The following is a 17518-nucleotide window of genomic DNA, read 5'->3' as shown; positions in this document are numbered from 1 at the left end:
AATCTCAGCTCTTTTAAGTCAGGGCGGTGTCGGAACGCTAAGCACCGGAAACGCAGGACTGAGCCTGGGCGGCCGCACCCCATTACAGAAGGCGGGGCCCGCAGGCACACGCGCAGTTTCAATGTCGGCTCTAGGACCGTGCGGATGCCGCTGGGCCGCCCCGCAAGTGCCTAATCCGGCCTCTTCCGCCTGAGTCACCCGCCCCTCCCTGAGGAGCCGGACGCAGCAGGAGGCCCCAGAGCAGCACAGACTAGCGGACCGGCCGACGCGCGAGCGAGGCGGTGAGCGCCCAGTCCGGACTCCCCCTGCACTCTGTAAACCCGGCCCTGGAGGCCTCCAGACCCGAAAAGATGCTCAAATCTTGTCCTCAGGGGTCCACCACACCCACGATCTCGGATTCGAACCCCCTGATCTGTCCGGCCCTAGTTATCCCGCCCCGGGGACTCTTCCACCCTCCCTCTCAGGATCTAAAATAGAAGCCCATGGATTTGAGAGGTACCCCGTAAATTCAGCCCTGGGTGTGGCCTCCAGGACTACGATCCTGGATCCGTGCTCTCAATTCAAACGGGGACTCCGGTATCCCGGGCCCCGGGGCTCACACTCAATATCTTAGACCCGAACCCATAGACACAGCGATGAGACTAATCCCGCTGCTGGTTGTACCTAAACCCTCAAGCCCACATTCTGGATTTACTAAACTCTGCTCCAGGAGCCTCCAGGCGGAGAATTTCTGATCCACGCTCCCGACCCACCCCAAACCCCTAAATCAGTCTTAGGGCTCTGGATCTCAGATTCGAGAGTCAGCTTGGGGCCCCCATCTCGAGAACCCCACTTGACCTGGCCGCTGTCTGGTGCTTAATGATGCCTATGCGTAGACTCAGCCCAGAGTCCTTCAAGCCAGACGCGGACCCTTCCCCCAGAAGCCCAGACCCCATCCCGAATGGACCCTCAAGCCGCAGCCGGAGGACAGGTCTCCGCCTAGCGGCTTCATATCACTCCCCCAAGTCCAGCAGTCAGAAATGCGTATTTCTTTGGGGGAAGGGGCGGGCTCAGGGACGAGACAGCCACCTGACCCCTTTTCCCTCCTCAGGAATCTTGAGTCACAGCCATGTTCCTGGTTAACTCGTTCCTGAAGGGTGGAGGAGGCGGCGGGGGAGGTGGGGGCCTGGGCGGGGGCCTAGGGAATGTGCTCGGAGGCCTGATCAGCGGCGGCGGCGGCGGCGGCGGCGGCGGAGGAGGAGGCGGCGGCGGCGGTGGCGGTGGCGGAACTGCCATGCGCATCCTGGGCGGGGTCATTAGCGCCATTAGGTAAGGCGGGGCCTGAGGAGGGGCGGGGCCTGGAGGAAGAGGCTTGTCCAGCCAGAATAGAGTGGGGTAACCTGGACACTGACCAGGAACCTTAATTAGGCTGGGCCGGGACTGGGCTAGGAGACCCGCCTTGAGGGGGCCGACCGTAATGAGTTCATGGGGGCGGGGCTTGACATGGGGGTAGTCTTGTGGGGACAATCTGATGGGCTTTGGGAGGTGGAGCTTAATGGGGCTGGCGCGGCCTACTTCCGCTAACCTGGAGACAAACGTTAAGGGGGCGGAGCCAGTGAGGCTGGGTATCACTTCATGGGGGCACGGCTAGCCTTATGGGCGCGGCGTGGCCCTCGTAGGTGGGTCAATGAGGTGTGCCCAGAAGAGGTCTAACCGTAATGGGACAGGGGAAATGGCCTTGAAGGGGCAGGGCCTGGCTGGGAACTGGCTGGTTAAATTAGAAAAATGTCCTGGTGGAGGTAGGGCAGGACGTCGGTAGGGGCCTCGTTAGTCTTGGCCACTGAGTGTGATCCCTTAAAGGGGTGAGAACTAATGGAGCTGGGGTGGGATCTTGGGAAGACACAAGTGTTCAGAAGCCGTGGCGATGGAGCAGGTTCCTAGACAGGTGGAACCCAGGAGGGTGGGGCCCCGGGAAGCTGGGGCCGAGCTTCTATGAAATGAGCTCCCGTCTTTTGAGAAATCTGCCATCGCGTGGGTGTGCCCTGGCAAGAGGGGGTCCTACCGTGGGGACACAACCAGGGCAGCGAGGATAGGGACAGGGGAGGACAAGGACTGATGAGGCGGGCAGAGGGAACAGGTAGGTAGGGCGGCGAGCTGGGGGTTGGGGGCTTGGGGTGTGGGCGCTGGTGCTGCCCGTTGGAGGCCCCGCCCCCTGGCACTAACTGCCCCTTGTTTCCCTTCAGTGAGGCGGCTGCGCAGTACAACCCAGAGCCCCCGGTAAGCCACCCTTCACAATCGGAGACCCCTCTTCTTCAAAGGGACAAGGACCCATCATTGCCCCTTTGAAGAAGCCCCACACTTCTCCTTATGAAATTTATCTCATTTAGTCTCTCCCTTGTAACATCCTTAAACTTAGCTATATCCACTCCCTATTCATTGACCACCTCTCATTCATTAGTCACTCAGCCACCCAGCCCACTCTGACTTTCCCACCTAAGGCTGTCCTGGCCAGGGCACCCCTCCCCATACCTGCTCTGAGATCTCCTCCCTCTGCAGCCCCCTCGCACCCATTACTCCAACATCGAGGCCAATGAGAGTGAGGAGGTCCGGCAGTTCCGGAGGCTCTTTGCCCAGCTGGCTGGAGAGGTAAGTAACCTGGGGCCCCCAGAAGTGTCCTCACCCTTCCATGCCTTCCCTCTGGATGCTCTTTACATGTGCATTCGACCATGGCAATCCCAAAGTTCCCATCCTCCTTCATGACATGCCCAGACCCCTTTCAGTCACCCCTGACCCATTCCTAACTTCTCCCCCTAGGACATGGAGGTCAGTGCCACAGAACTCATGAACATTCTCAACAAAGTCGTGACCCGACGTGAGTGACTGGGGTCAACACACAGGGCAGGTTTAGAGGCGTGGCGACTGGGGTAGCTGTGATCTCTGGCCTCTGACTTTCAACCTGCATCCCACAGATCCTGATCTGAAGACTGATGGTTTTGGCATTGACACATGTCGCAGCATGGTGGCTGTTATGGATGTATCCTTGAGGGCAGTCTGGCGGAGGCCTTGGTGAAGAGGGGATTTTCTTTTTTGCTTTTCTTTCTTTTTTTTTTTTTGGCTGTGCTGCATGGTTTGTGGGATCTTGGTTCCCCAACCAGGGATTGAACCCGGGCCCTCGGCAGTGAGAGCAAGGAGTCCTAACCACTGGACTGCCAGGGAATTCCCAAGAGGGGATTTTCTGAGAGCATGATTTGGGCGGTCAGTGTGTAGCTTTCATATCCACAGATGTAGACATGTATATATCACAACACACACCCACCTTGGACATGCGGCAATACATAATAACAGCTGTCATAACATGTTGCATAGGGTTAACCAAATCCAGCTCTGCCCTTAGCAAGGTTACTGAGCCTCTCTGTGCGTCAGTTTGCCTCTCTGTAAAATCGGGTGAATGATAATGGTGATAACAAATTGGAGTTACATGCAAAAGGTTTAGCACAGTACATAGCACATAAGCGGTCTGTACATGCTAACTGTTACCATGATCTCACCCAGGTTGATTTTTCAGCTCTGAATCTGTTTCTCTGTCACTGGGGTATAATACTGGTGGGACTGGTGTCTTGAGGATTTAGTGACAAAAGTGTTGTTCCTGAGAAGCTTAGCACTATCTGACGTGTACTTGGTCATTTGATAAGTCTTGGCCATTGTTGCTATTTATTGAGAATTTATTAAGTGCCAACCCCTGAGCTAAGGGCTTTATACCAATATACAGCCCTCTCATTCACTTTTATTTATTTATTTTTATTTACTTATTTATTTTTTGGCTGCGTTGGGTCTTCGTTGCTGCGCGTGGGCTTTCTCTAGTTGCCGCAAGCGGGGGCTACTCTTCGTTGTGGTGCATGGGCTTCTCATTGCGGTGGCTTCTCTTGTTGCGGAGCACGGGCTCTAGGCGCGAGGGCTTCAGTAGTGTGGCACGCGGGCTCAGTAGTTGTGGCTCGCGGGCTCTAGAGCTCAGGCTCAGTAGTTGTGGCGCACGGGCTTAGTTGCTCTACAGCGTGTGGGATCTTCCCAGACCAGGGCTCGAAGCCATGTCCCCTGCATTGTCAGGCGGATTCTTAACAACTGCGCCACCAGGGAAGCCCCTCATTCACTTTTTATCAGAAACCCAGCAGGTATTTACTCTTATCCCTTATTTCCTTAGAGTTCTAAGATACCCTTGTTTTTTACATGTCCTAACATTTATAACATTGAATTACTGTTGAAGAATTTTATAAATGAGGAGTTCCCCGTGGTTATGTTTAAAGTGTCTCTATTTTGAAATATAGACTAAAATAGTCTATATTTAGAAATATAGACTAAAGTAAGTATGGCAAAATGAACAATGAAGCCACACCCAAGGTGACATGACTAGGGTGGGATGGGAGCTGGGGTTTTAGCCCAGGTTCCCCTGCTTGGCCATTATCCTCATCATGTACACAGTGCACGTATCTGGGTACATTTATTCTTAACACCCTCTCACCAGAGTGACACGACCGGCAAGCTGGGCTTCGAGGAATTCAAGTACTTGTGGAACAACATCAAAAAGTGGCAGGTGTGTGCAGCCTCTGAAACTCCTAGCACAAAGACCCCCAAGCCATGGAGATGCCATGCCCCATGATGCTTAGTTGAACCCTGACCTCCTTGTCCCCACAGACCATATACAAACAGTTTGACATTGACTGTTCAGGGACCATTGGCAGCAGTGAACTCCCAGGGGCCTTTGAGGCAGCAGGTGTGGCTGGCGGGAACGTGATGGGGCTGGGGGTGGGACTGGTGAGGCAGCCCCCACTGAGCTGGGCTGAGCCTGAATCCTGGGGCTGGGAGGGCTGGGCTATGTGGCCCCCGCACCTGAGAGACAGTCGTTCTCAGGATTCCACCTGAATGAGCATCTCTACAACATGATCATCCGACGCTACTCAGATGAGGAAGGGAACATGGATTTTGACAACTTCATCAGCTGCCTGGTCAGACTGGATGCCATGTTCCGTGAGTGACACCCCAGCTCTCTTCCTGGGTGGGGATTTGTCCAACTTCCATCCGCCAAGCCTCCTTTGAGCCTGACCCTGAGGTGGGCAATGTTAGGGGCACAGCAGCGACTGAAATAGCCCTAGTTTCTGCCCGCATGTTGCTCACAGTCCAGAGGAGGAGAGGCAAATTCCCAGACAGTGACAGCTCACAGTGGTTACGGCTGGGATCGGGGAAGCCTAGGCAGAGTGATGAGGGCTGTGAGGGGGAAGCTCAGGGCAGATTGGGTTTAGATTTGTGACTGGGGGAGCTCTCACAGCTATTCAACCCTAACAAGGCACCTGATGCAGCTTAAGGGGTCAAGGAGGGCTTCCTGGAGGAGGGAGGGCACATGTGAGTTGAGACCTGATGGATGAGGAGGAGTGAGAGGGTGGGGACGAGTGTTGCAGCGGGAACAGCCTGTGCGAAGGCCTAGAAAGGAAAGAGTAGATGGTGCTTTGGATGATTTTCGTTGGACTTGGTTCAGAGTGCTAAACATTTTAGGAAGGGGGTGGGATGGGGAGACATAAGGCTGGGAGGGGTCAGTAGGGGCTGGATCATGCGGTCTCTTGTGAACATTAACGCACTGAATCCTTAAGACAGCCCTGCGAAGTGGGAATTATTGTCCCCATTTTCTGGAGGAGGAACCTAGGGTTCAAGGAGGCAAAATTTCTTGCTCACAGCCACTTAGCTAGGAAGTTGCAAAGCTAGAATTTGAACTCAGATTTGTCTGAGAGTTGCATAAAAGGAGGCAGGAGTAATGGGCCTGGTCAGGCTGTGCAGGCTGTGAATGCCAAGTTCAGGGGTGCTCAGACTCTACTGGGGACAGTGGACAGGGTCCAGGCAGGGGAATGACAGGGTCTCAGGTTTAACTTTAGGAAGATCTCCCGGTGTCCCAAGAGCCCAGGGAAGACAATGCATTAAGAGCCTGGGGAGAGGAAAAGGGGTAGGTGTGTCGGGCACATGAAGGGAAGGTGGGAGAGGACAATAGGGCAGATGATGCCAAAAGTCATGTATGAGAGGGCCCAAGAAATGGCCTTGGATTTACCAGCAAGAGGGCCAGCAGTGAGTGCAGCTTCCGGGGTACCAGGCGAGTGGGCCCTTGAGGGTGGTAACTGAGTGGTGAGTGACAGAGAAGCCACAAAGACAGTATGGGAGCCTGTTTGCCTACAGGTTTGGCTGTGAGTGAGGAACATGGAGTCAAGTTTCAGGGCAGGAGTGGGGACCACACGAGGCTGTAGGAGCAGGAAGTGCAGCGCCTCCTTCCGGTAGCCCCCTTAGGCTGGAACCGTGTGGAGCCGGTCGGTGGGAGGCTGGGGCTTGGGCAGAGGGGTGATGGGGGGCATGCAGGTCAGGATATGGAGCTCATTACTGAGGTGGGTAGCAGTCTGGGTTCCAATACCATTTTTCTGACTTTTACACTGTGTGACATGGGGCACATAACTGCACTTCTCTGTGCCTTATTTTTTTTTCATTTTTTAAAAAAATATTTATTTTGGCTGCGCTGGGTCTTAGTTGTGGCACGTGGGATCTTTGTTGTGGCATGCAGGATCTTTTTTTTTTTTTAGTTGCGGCATGTGGACTTCTTAGTTGTGGCATGCATGCGGGATCTAGCTCCCGAACCAGGGATTGAACCCGGGCCCCCTGCATTGAGAGTGTGGAGTGTTACCCACTGGACCACCAGGGAAATCCCTCTGTGCCTTATTTTTAAATGACACTTATCTCACAGAATCGGATTAAATGAGTTCATACACGGAAAGCGCTTTATACATTGCTTGGCACAGAGTACTAGCCATTATTATTGTCATCCCATATATTAATATATTTTTATCCTAAAAGCCAATCCCTCCAACCCTTCCTTTCTCCAGGTGCCTTTAAATCTCTTGACAAAGATGGCACTGGACAAATCCAGGTGAACATCCAGGAGGTAAGAACCCCATCCTGGGATGTGGGATCCTAGCAGGGGGCCCCTCCCCTCAGTCCCCTGTACCAGCTCTGGGCTGGGGCTCCCTCCCTCCTATTTTCCCAGTGACCCCTGGGTGAGGGCAGAGAAGGGCTGCTGGTATTCTTAGGTTCCCTGATCCTCACTCTTGGTGCCTTCCTCTCCCCAGTGGCTACAGCTGACCATGTATTCCTGAACGGGAGTCCCAGACCTGCCCCTCATCGCCTTGCTGTAGGAGTCACCTTGGACTCTTCAGTCTCCCCCAGGGTTGATCCTGTTTGCAGTCACATCTTCATGGCTCCTGCTGACCCACAGGCCTTTCTGTTCTCCCAGCCCTTGGCACCCGGATTCTCAGTCAACAGCCAGGGCCCAACATGCTTCAACACACCCCGCCCCAGCACACCCATCTCACATCTACTCCATATCTACTTGCTTCTGTGCCAAGCCCAATGTTTGTGTTGCTTGCACACCCCAAGGGCCCTTCTCTCAGTTCTGGGAGGATCACTCCAGTCCCTACACACCCTGGCACACCCATTCAGTTACCACCCAGGCAGCTGAACTCCAGGCCACAACAGGCCACATGCCCCAGTGCCTTTGTCTGTATTCTGCTCCCAGCCTGCCGGGTCCAGGAGGAAATAAATGCACCCTAGTTGCTGCTCTCTCTGAGATCTGCCTCCTATTCTGAGAGTTGAGGGGTGTCTCTGGCTCTGTTTGGGGCAGAGGGAGTCTGTCTCCGCCTGTCTTATAGTCCTGGTCTTTTTTCAAATTCTGGATCCCAGTTGAGCTGTAACCTCATTCTTTTTGGGGTTTTTTTGGCCCCGCTGCATGTGGGATCTTAGTTCCCTTACCCAGGATTGAACCTGCGCCCCATGCGTTGGAAGCGCGGAGCCTTAACCACTGGACCACCAGGGAAGTCCCTGTAGCCTCATAGCTGAGATCTCTCACAGAGCCTGTGGAGGCCAAGACTAGAAGCCTGGACCATCTCTGCTTCTGCTCCAAGAGCCATGCTGGTGGGAAGTCTTAGTGCTACCCCTGGCTCTGTCCCCCAAGGCCATGTTTGCCCCTCTCAGCTTCTGTGCTTGAGTGAGTCTGTCCTCACTTGCCTCTGCCTCTGTGTGTCATACGTTATGCTCAGCATCTTCCTTCCCACCCTCTGGCCTCTGCAGGGAGAGGGGCTGCTCTCCCAGGATACAAACCCCCTGTCCCATTCCAGGTCCCCAGGCCCTGAGGGGCAGCCCAGGGGTGCTGGGAGGGCTGAGAGGCAGCGACACCCTAGGGATAGCCCTGGTCTAGCGTCGGAGACTCAGGGCTGGGGCAATGGTCTGTCCACAGGGCAGAGATCACTTGTTGGTGGAAGGCTGGGAGGTACACACACGGAGGACAGAGCCGGGCTGGCTTCCCCAAGAAGCCAGCACATTTATTGATGCTTGTTCAGGTCCTGCAGACTTCTTGGTTTCACTTCTTTTGAGGGAAGGAGGCCCAGCCAAGGCAGTACAGGCCGTAGACAGTGCCTAGGGAGGGAGTGTGGGGGGGGATACAGAATGAGACCCTAGTTCCCTCCCTGAGCCCCCTGCAGACTCCCCAGTCACCATCCTGGATCCCAGCCCTACTTCAGGCTCCAGCTCCCTTCCCAAACTGCACTTCAACTGGGGAAATGCTGGACCTTGATCCAGACCGGGCTTTGGGCTTTCTCCCCAGACCCATCACTAGCCCAGCCGCCCTCCTGGGACAGAAGCCCAAGCCCTAGGGTGCTTCCTATTTGCCAGCCCAGAGCCCCATACCGTCCCACACCAGCTCAGAACCCAATCCCCTCCCAAAACCCCAGCGCTGGAGCCAGCCCCTTCCCCTCTCCATCTCGAGTCCCGCTCCCTCCCGCAGTTCAGGCTGAGCCGGGCCCTGCACTCACCTCCCAGGCACAGAGCCATAGTCACTCGATACAGGATGTTGTCGGTTAGACCGCCCTTCAAGTGCACCGGGAGGTCATTGTCCGCCTGGATGTTGGGGGTAAACGATTGGAAAGGCGCTGCCTACTCGGTAGACCTTAAGCCCCTGCCTCCCCCAACTCGTCTTCAGGACCAAGCAGGCGGCCCCGGGTACTCCCCCCGCCCCGCCTACCTGGAAGAGTTTCTGTTTCTCAGCCACTCGGTTCTCGAAGCGGTTCCGGGCGGTTGAGCTAAAGGAGCGCACCAGTGCCTGGGAGACCTGTGGAGAGGGGATGGCTGGGTATTGGAGGCGCCTGGAAGGGTGTCCCGGAGGAGGTCCCGCTGGGGAGAGGGTGTCGGACTTTCCGAGGCTCTGACTCGGGGACGGTCCTGTCCCTTGGGAGCGTCTCAAAGGCAAGATCCGAACTGGCAGCAAGAGTGGGGGAGGGTGTCCTGTCAAGAAAGGCCCAGAAGAAGGGGATTCGTGCCTAGAGGGTCTGGCTTGGAGGTTATCAGGCTGCCTAGAGGTACTATTGGAAGAGGATTGGACCCAGAAGGGAGACTATGTTCTGCGGGCCCAAGTCCCGGAGAGGTTTTTTGCAGTCTCCTGGGTTAATGGGAGGAGCTCAGGTGCCGGGAACGTCAGGACTGGAGCTGGAGTGCCTGGGGGATTTCCCGGCTGCCCGAGAGCTTCGGCGGCGGGGAAGGGGTGTTACGTTCCCGGTGCCTAAGTCCCGAGGTATTACGGGAGCCCTGGATGAAGGGGAGAAGTTCAGACTCGGGGCTTTGGGCCATGTTAACGGGTCCCCGGCTGTCTCAGAAGCTGTTGGACTGGGAGCTGGGGGGAGGGGGCCCCAGGCTTATTAGGAGGGAGTCTCGAGCCCTGAAGGGGGCTCACGTTCCAAGTCCCCAGATCCCGGAATGTTTGGGGAGTCTCGTATAGGGGCGAGGGCTTCCGGGTTGGGGGCCCCAGCCCGACCCATGGTGGCCCTCACCCGCAGGGCCCTCATCCTGCGTCCTCCTCTTCGGCCGGAGTCACCTCCCCTCTCCGCCCAAGGACAGACGGTGCCCTCCCCTCCGGGGGAGTCCCAGGCCACGCCCTCGGTGAGCCCCAGGACAGCGAGGTCCCGGCGGCCGCTTTCCGATTCGTCCAATAGGTGGGCGGAGAAGACGCTGCAACCCCATCCCCGCATCCCAGCGCCAAATGGTTGGAGCACCCATCTGTTACTCATCTCGGAATTCTGTTGGTCCGCGTGGAGAGGAAAGCGGTTCCAGAGAATTCATTTTTGGGTTGTTTCTGCGGTGATATCGGCGTGGGGCAAGTGCAAGTCCTCCGTCGGGTCCCTCGGATCTCTCCCTATCCGACTGACGTTGGAGAGCGAGTAAAGGAAGGTAAGATACCATCTTTCATTATGTCAAGTGCGGTCCTTTTTCCTCCCATGTTGAAACAGATTGCTGTGGCTTTGGCTAAACGTATATATTCATTTTGGGTTTAGGGACCATGTAGTATGGAAAATGCACTCAACTCACACCTCATCCAGGTGAGTGATGGGAACCAAGGAAGTAGATTACGCCCGTATCTCATACTCACGGGGGCATATGCTGCTTCCTCACTGAGTGGAATGAGAGGCAGGATAATTTTCCTTGTTTAAATAGTTATTTTTCATTATCTCTCTTGGTTTATTGTGAATCCATGTAGCTGACTCTGCAGAGGTTAAACATGCACACAAAATGACTCCGCCGCATAGCCACCATCTTTGCTTCTTCATTCATATCTTACCCCCACCTCCGCACTCAGTTCTTCACCCTGGAAAACGGTGTAGTTGCTCTATTTATCTATCTGTTGACTTTAGACTCCACTGCATCCCCAGCACCTGGCGCATGGGTGGATTTTTTTTTTTTTTTTTTTTTTGGCTGCGTTGGGTCTTTGTTGCTGCGCAGGGGCTTTCTCTAGTTGCGGAGAGGGGGCTACGCTTCGTTGCGGTGCGTGGGCTTCTCATTGCGGTGGCTTCTCTTGTTGCGGAGCACGGGCTCTAGGCACATGGGCTCAGTAGTTGTGGCTCATGGGCTCAGTAGTTGTGGTGCACTGGCTTAGTTGCTCTGCGGCACGTGGGATCTTCCTGGACCAGGGCTCGAACCCGTGTCCCCTGCGTTGGCAGGCAGGTTCTTAACCACTGCGCCACCAGGGAAGTCCCGCATGGGTAGATTTGATAAATATTCGTTGAAGGAAATACAATATAACCCAAATGTTCTCTAACTTGGTCGCTCCCACCCACTTAACAAAGAAGGACCTCAGTGCTTCGCCTAGATTCTAGTCATCTAGATATTTCTGGGCATCCCCGGGAAGTGGCCGCACATGTGCTCACTTACCCAGCTGTCCCCTGTTATCTGCAGTCATGTAGGATCAGTATTCAGGGAAGAAAATAGAAACTGCTCTGAGAATTGGATACCAGAAAGTTTGGAAAGGCTGAAGGAGTGCCTTCTAAGCTGGGCTGCTACCTAATTTATGGGGCCTTGTGCAAAAAGAAAACGTGGGATCTCTCGTTCAAACAGCAGGAAAAAAAATTGCTGTTAAAAATACTAAAATATAAAGCTTTTTTTCTTTTTTCCATGATTGCTCTTAACCTGTCATGGTGTTTTTAATTTACTATACAATGTCATGCTCCCTAGAGTAAGGGATACCCTGGGGTGAGTACAAACTCTCACAGTCACCTGGGGGACCTGCCTTGCAACTTTGTGTGTGCGTACACACATGGCTGCTGGCTGCTGGGTTCTCCTCCTCTCCCCACCAGCCACTGGACCAACTCGTGCCCTGGCCAGAGGTGGAGAAGTCAAACAAGGCATCTCTCCTTCCCACGGGCTTGCTCCCTACAGGGTGATGCAACTTCCCTTCCAAGAAGAGCCAGAAACCTGGATCAAAGGTGGGCAGGACCCTCGCCCCTGCCGGGTCACCTGCTAAATGTGCCGTGGAGTGCCAGCTGAGGAGGGGCCACTCTGCCCTACCCTCAGAGGCCATGGGATGTGTGTGGTGGACCTTGACCCTCCCTATGCCCAGGCCCCCAGGAGGCAGAAGAATAGGCAGCTAAGAGCCTGTCTCAGGGAGGTGGAGAGTGGTGGGAGGAGAGAATGCATACGGTTCAGGCTCCAAGTCCCTGGCGCCTGCTCCATCGTCCAAGCCGACTTCACTTATAAAACACAAATTCAAAGATAATGTGAAGAATTACAAGATGGCAGCCACAGAGCATTAAACCTCACGCTTCTGAGGGGAATTCCCTGGAGGTCCAGTGGTTAGGACTCTGCGCTTACCCTGCTGAGAACTCGGGTTTGATCCCCTGCTTGGGGAAGTAAGATACTACAAGCCTCTCGGCCAAAGAACAAACAAACAAAAACCTACCACACTTATGAGTGTGGGGCTCTGTGCAACTGCACTGGACATATGCCTTGCTTTTAGGCTAGTCCTGTAGGAATGAGTCTCAGGACCTAGGAAAACTGACCTAGGAAAGCTGTTCTCTGATGCTGCCCCTGCAGGGATAGAGTCCAGAACACACCCTGTAGCACTGACCTTGGTCAGGAAGCCCTAGGCAAGAAGCTGCTGCTGCCATCACTCAGGTCTCCTTTAGGAATGGGTTCATCCACTTGCAGGACAAAAGGGCTCAACTACAGGATAAAGAACCAGCTGGGGGATGTAAGCTCTGCTGCCCTGTGTTAGCATGAACACTTACTGCTATAACAAAAAGGCACCAAAATTCTGTGGTTTAAAGAACACAGAACTTATATACCAACCAATCTCAACATGTGGACTTTATTTGGATCTTGATATGAACAAACAGTAAAAAAAAAAAAACCCAAACATTTTTAAGACAGTTGGAAATTTGGACAATGATTGACTTTTCCCTCAACATTTTATGAAAAATTTCAAAGATACAGAAAGGGTGAAGAAACCTTCTAGTAAACATTCATATCCCCACCACCTAGATTCTATAATAAATATTTTGCTACATTTGCTTTATCACAGAACTAGCCATCTATGCCTCTATCAATCCATCAAGCCACATCTTTTTTTTTTTTTTGGTTGTGCTGCCCGGCATGTAGGATCTTAGTTCCCTGACCAGGGATCCAACCCACGCCCCCTGCAGTGGAAGCGCGGAGTCTTAAACACTGGACTGCCAGGGAAGTCCCCCATATCATTTTTTGATCCATGTCAAAGTAGATTGCAGATATCAGTGTGTGCTTAACTAGACTGCTTAGATATTTATTATGGTAAATAATTTAAAATTTTATAGCTGTTGTGGTTGTGTTTTTAAAAAATGAGTCTCTACACTTTAGAAATACATACTCAAATTTTTTTGGTGGAATGGTATGAGTTCTAATATATAAATGCCAAGTGACAAATGTAGCAGCTTAAAACAACAATAAACATTATTTCACAGTTTCTGTTGGTCAGGAGTCTGAGGGTGTTTTAGCTCAGCTACAGTCTCACAGCTCAGGATAGAGGTGGGCAGGAACCCACCAGGATTTACCTGTCATGAGTGGGGAGAGAGACTGATTCCAGCCAAGCAGCCTTCCAGAGTCCAGAACCAAGCTTTGGTATCTCTCTGCTGCCATCTTGTGGCAAGTCTGGAAAAACAGCTCCTCCCACCGCTACCTTCCCACACACCAATTCTTTTTGATGATGTTTTAGGACTTGCTTTTTAAAAACTTCTTACTTTTATCCACCCAGTTGCTGAATAGATCATGAGCTCAAGGTGGTTTAAAATTCGTTAAGTGTGAATAGGAAGAAAAGTCTTCTTTCCTCTGAGGACTCTGCGTTCCTCTCCAGGGGAACCATTCTGTGTTGTTTCTTGTGTATCCTTACAGGGAAATTTTATGCATAGAAAATAAATAAATAAACCCTCCAAATACAACAACAAAACCACAAAAATATACTCAGCCTCCCCCAGTCATAAAAGGATAATTTGTTCCTGAAATCAGCAAATTCATTCAGTAATACTTATTGATCCTGATTTGAACAAGCAATGTGTATATGTTTTCAACAAACAAAAAATTTAAAAATAATATGACCCAATGGGGAAATGTGAACACTGCCTGAAAACTTTATTATATGAAGGAATTAATGTTAATTGTTTAGGGGCGATATGGAGCTTAAAACCATATACAAGCCCCTGTGTCCCTGATTTTTTAAGTAAAAGGCTTTTGCTTTAGTCTCTCAGTCCTCCCTAGAGTCCCAAAAGGCTGACTCAAGAGTTAAAAATGATTAGGAGGGCTTCCCTGGTGGCGCAGTGGTTCAGAGTCCGCCTGCCGATGCAGGGGACACGGGTTCGTGCCCCTGTCCGGGAGGATCCCACATGCCGCGGAGCGGCTGGGCCCGTGAGCCATGGCCGCTGAGCCTGCGCGTCCGGAGCCTGTGCTCCGCAACGGGAGAGGCCGCAACAGTGAGAGGCCCGCGTACCGCCAAAAAATAAAAAAAATGATTAGGAAATGTGAAGATGTAGAAATAAGAAATAGTTGTTGGGCTGGGAAACTGGTAACAATTTAGACTATAAATCAACCATGTAACAGAGTCACTGAACTCCCAGTTTCCTGAAAGACATAAAGGTCTGACACACATTCCTAAGTTGTTCCTGTAAGGAACCAGACTCCCACCAGATGAAAACTGCTGGCCTCAAGAACTTAGACCCCAGACCAGTTGAAACCAGAAGACTGACGATGTGTAGAACTTCACCTTGATGCCAACCAATCAACAAATTTCAGTATCATAGCTCCAGTGTTTGAACAAAATATATTATTTCATTAATTCAGCTCTTTGATGAGCTTCATTTTAACAATTCTTGCTGCATTTTTAAATGCATCTAATAAGATTCAGAAGAATCTCTTTGGGTGCCAAAGCTTTGTTATATAAGATATTATTCCTATAATTCTTCCAACAATTTAATAGCTCCACTATGTTTTCTGGTCATACTTGTAGCTCCATTGCTTGTACTTCCTTTACAAATTTTTCAGTTTAATGTGTACTGATTAACAATGCATTTTAATAATCCTGTTAGTATGTTCAATCCTGTGAGTATAAAGTTAAATTTAAATAAAACTAAACTGGGACTTCCCTGGTAGCGCAGTGGTTAATAATATGCCTGCCAGTGCAGGGGACACAGGTTCGAGCCCTGGTCGGGGAAGATCCCACATACCACGGAGCAACAAAGCCCCTGCGACACAGCTACTGAGCCTGTGCTCTAGAGCCCACGAGCCACAACTACTGAGCCTGCGTGCCACAACTACTGAGCCTGCGTGCCACAACTACTGGAGCTTGTGCTCTGCAACAAGAGAAGCCACCACAATGAGAAGCCCGCACTCACCGCAACTAGAGAAAGCCTGCGCACGGCAACAAAGACCCAATGCAGCCAAAAATAAATAAATTAAAAAATAAATAAGTAAATAAAACTAAACTTTCATAAAATTATCTTTTTTTTTTTTGGCCATGCCATGCAGCTTGCAGGATCTTGTTCCCCCCGACCAGGGATTGAACCTGCACCTTCAGCAGTCAAAGCATAAAGTCCTAACCACTGGCCCACCAGGGAATTCCCAGAATAAATTTTTTGACTGATACCGTGCCACGCCAAATGTGAGTACAATAAAAATAATGCTGAGGTAAAAGAACCCTCCTTAAACAATGCAATCAAAACAGATTACCCCACCAGGTAAAGAACCTAGCTGAGGTTCTGGCTGAGGGCAGTGGAAATGCAGAATGGGTTGTGGAAGAAGGAAGATACCAATTATGACCTGGTGGCCAGTTACAAAAATGAGGATTGTAGTGACTTGGCATATTTACTGTTTGCCTGTTATTTGTATATGCTAACTGTTTTCTTCTCTTTCCTTCGTCCGTTTTTATTTTATATGCAAGTTGTTGGAAGTTAATTTACAATTTGGCCTTAAACTAGTATTTAGTCAGAGTGACTGAATTTGAGTAGTAATATAGCCAGCGATGGATACAATGACTGGGTCTGTGCATCTTGGGTCTGTGCATCTCCTCATTTGGGGGAAAGGGTGAGAATTTCTTCATCTGTAAGGAGGACAGCTGTATCTTGTTAGATACAACCATAAAGTTTTTCTTGTTTTTGCTGTTGTATAGAGGTTCACATCTGTGTAGAGGGTGCATATGGATGGTAATTAGTCAAAGGGGTAGATTGTGTTGATTATTGATTTATTGCCGTTTAGCTCTAAATTTGCCCTTTTTTTTTAACATCTTTATTGGAGTATAATTGCTTTACAATGGTGTGTTAGTTTCTGCTTTATAACAAAGTGAATCAGTTATACATATATATATATATATATATATATATATATATATCTCCCCATATCCCCTCCCTCTTGTGTCTTCCTCCCTCCCTCCCTATCCCACCCCTCTAGGTGGTCACAAAGCACCAAGCTGATTTCCCTGTGCTATGCGGCTGCTTCCCACTAGCTATCTATTTTACGTTTGGTAGTGTATATATGTCCATGCCACTCTCTCACTTTGTCCCAGCTTACCCTTCCCCCTCTCCATGTCCTCAAGTCCATTCTCTAGTAGGTCTGCGTCTTTATTCCCATCTTGCCCCTAGGTTCTTCATGACCACTTTTTTTTTTTTTAAAGATTCCATATATATGTGTTAGCATATGGTATTTGTTTTTCTCTTTCTGACTTACTTCACTCCGTATGACAGACTCTAGGTCCATCCACCTCACTACAAATAACTCAGTTTCATTTCTTTTTATGGCTGAGTAATATTCCTCAATTTGCCCTTTTGTCTGCTTTGTGAAAACAAATACGGACCCATTAAACAAATATTTTTCCTTTGCCAGCTGGCATGATGATAAGCTTCATCAGTAGAGGTTGATGGAGAGAGACTGCAGAATGAAAAAGGGTTCTGCATCCTGGTTCTGGTGTGCTCGATTGCCAGGCTCCTGACGATGTGCTTGGCTTCCCCAGTGCCCAGCTCCTACAGTGTGGGCAGTTTCTCCAGCACCAGGTTCCTACAGTGTTCTCAGCTTCTCCAGAACCAGGGCCTGCACTACAGCGCATAGCAGCCAAGCAGCACCTAGTGGCCTGCAGCTTTCTTTAGTACCTCCCTTGGGTGGTTTTATAGCAGAGTGCCTCGGGTGAGACTCTTCCCCTTGAACACACTAGAGTGGATTTCCAGCAAGTTCCAAAGGGCAGATTTCCAGCAAGATCCACTAGCACTTCTCTGCCATTTGGTGAGCCATAGCCATGCCCTCTCCAACAAGGTCTGGATCTCAGCCCCAGGAGGGCCTCTTCCTTGGGTGCTCTAGATCAGACCTTGGGGAGCTGTGGAAATTGGATGGCCTCTAAGAGTTTTCCAAATTGGGACAATGGGGCTGGAATCCCCAGCATCAACTAGTAATTGGAGACAGGCATACCTCGTTTTATTGCGTTTCACTTCATTGTGCCTTGCAGATTTTGTGGTTTTTACTAAGTAAAGGTTTGTGGCAACCCTGTGTTGTCAGATGAAGGTTAGCGTTTTTTAGCAATAAAGTATCTTTAAATTAAGGTATGTACTAAAAAAAAAGATATAATGTTCTCGCACACTTAATAAATTACAGTATAGTGTAAACATAACTTTCTTCTTTTAATTTTTTTTTTTTT

At 51.0% G+C, this 17518-nt stretch overlaps 2 protein-coding genes across 3 annotated transcripts; one reads left to right on the top strand and one right to left on the bottom strand.

Moving 5' to 3' along the window:
- The first annotated feature begins 204 nt into the window (after positions 1–204).
- On the top strand, positions 205–7627 carry CAPNS1 (calpain small subunit 1). Of its 2 annotated transcripts, none has more exons than XM_082676579.1 (11): positions 205–281; positions 1091–1308; positions 2223–2256; positions 2536–2625; positions 2794–2851; positions 2949–3013; positions 4499–4567; positions 4669–4747; positions 4885–5001; positions 6888–6946; positions 7131–7627. In XM_082676579.1, the coding sequence occupies exons 2-11, from the start codon at positions 1109–1111 to the stop codon at positions 7155–7157; spliced, it is 798 nt and encodes a 265-aa protein (XP_082532705.1). In that variant the 5' UTR covers positions 205–281; positions 1091–1108; the 3' UTR covers positions 7158–7627. The 2 variants fall into 2 exon arrangements, with proteins under 2 accessions (XP_082532705.1, XP_082532706.1); XM_082676580.1 differs by lacking the exon at positions 205–281 and having other exon boundaries at positions 1094–1136; positions 1239–1308.
- A 712-nt stretch (positions 7628–8339) lies between these two features.
- COX7A1 (cytochrome c oxidase subunit 7A1) lies at positions 8340–10091 on the bottom strand. The gene is made up of 4 exons (XM_082677897.1): positions 9879–10091; positions 9077–9163; positions 8868–8952; positions 8340–8472 (listed from the first exon to the last, which is right to left on the bottom strand). Exons 1-4 carry the CDS (start codon positions 10074–10076, stop codon positions 8417–8419), a joined length of 426 nt encoding a protein of 141 aa, XP_082534023.1. The 5' UTR covers positions 10077–10091; the 3' UTR covers positions 8340–8416.
- Positions 10092–17518: the final 7427 nt, after the last annotated feature.

The sequence above is a fragment of the Grampus griseus genome (assembly GCF_964374135.1).
Source record: "Grampus griseus genome assembly, chromosome: 19".
NCBI lineage: Eukaryota > Metazoa > Chordata > Mammalia > Artiodactyla > Delphinidae > Grampus > Grampus griseus.
The sequence above is the reverse complement of the archived record's forward strand: the minus strand, read 5'-3'. Positions and strand labels throughout refer to the sequence as shown.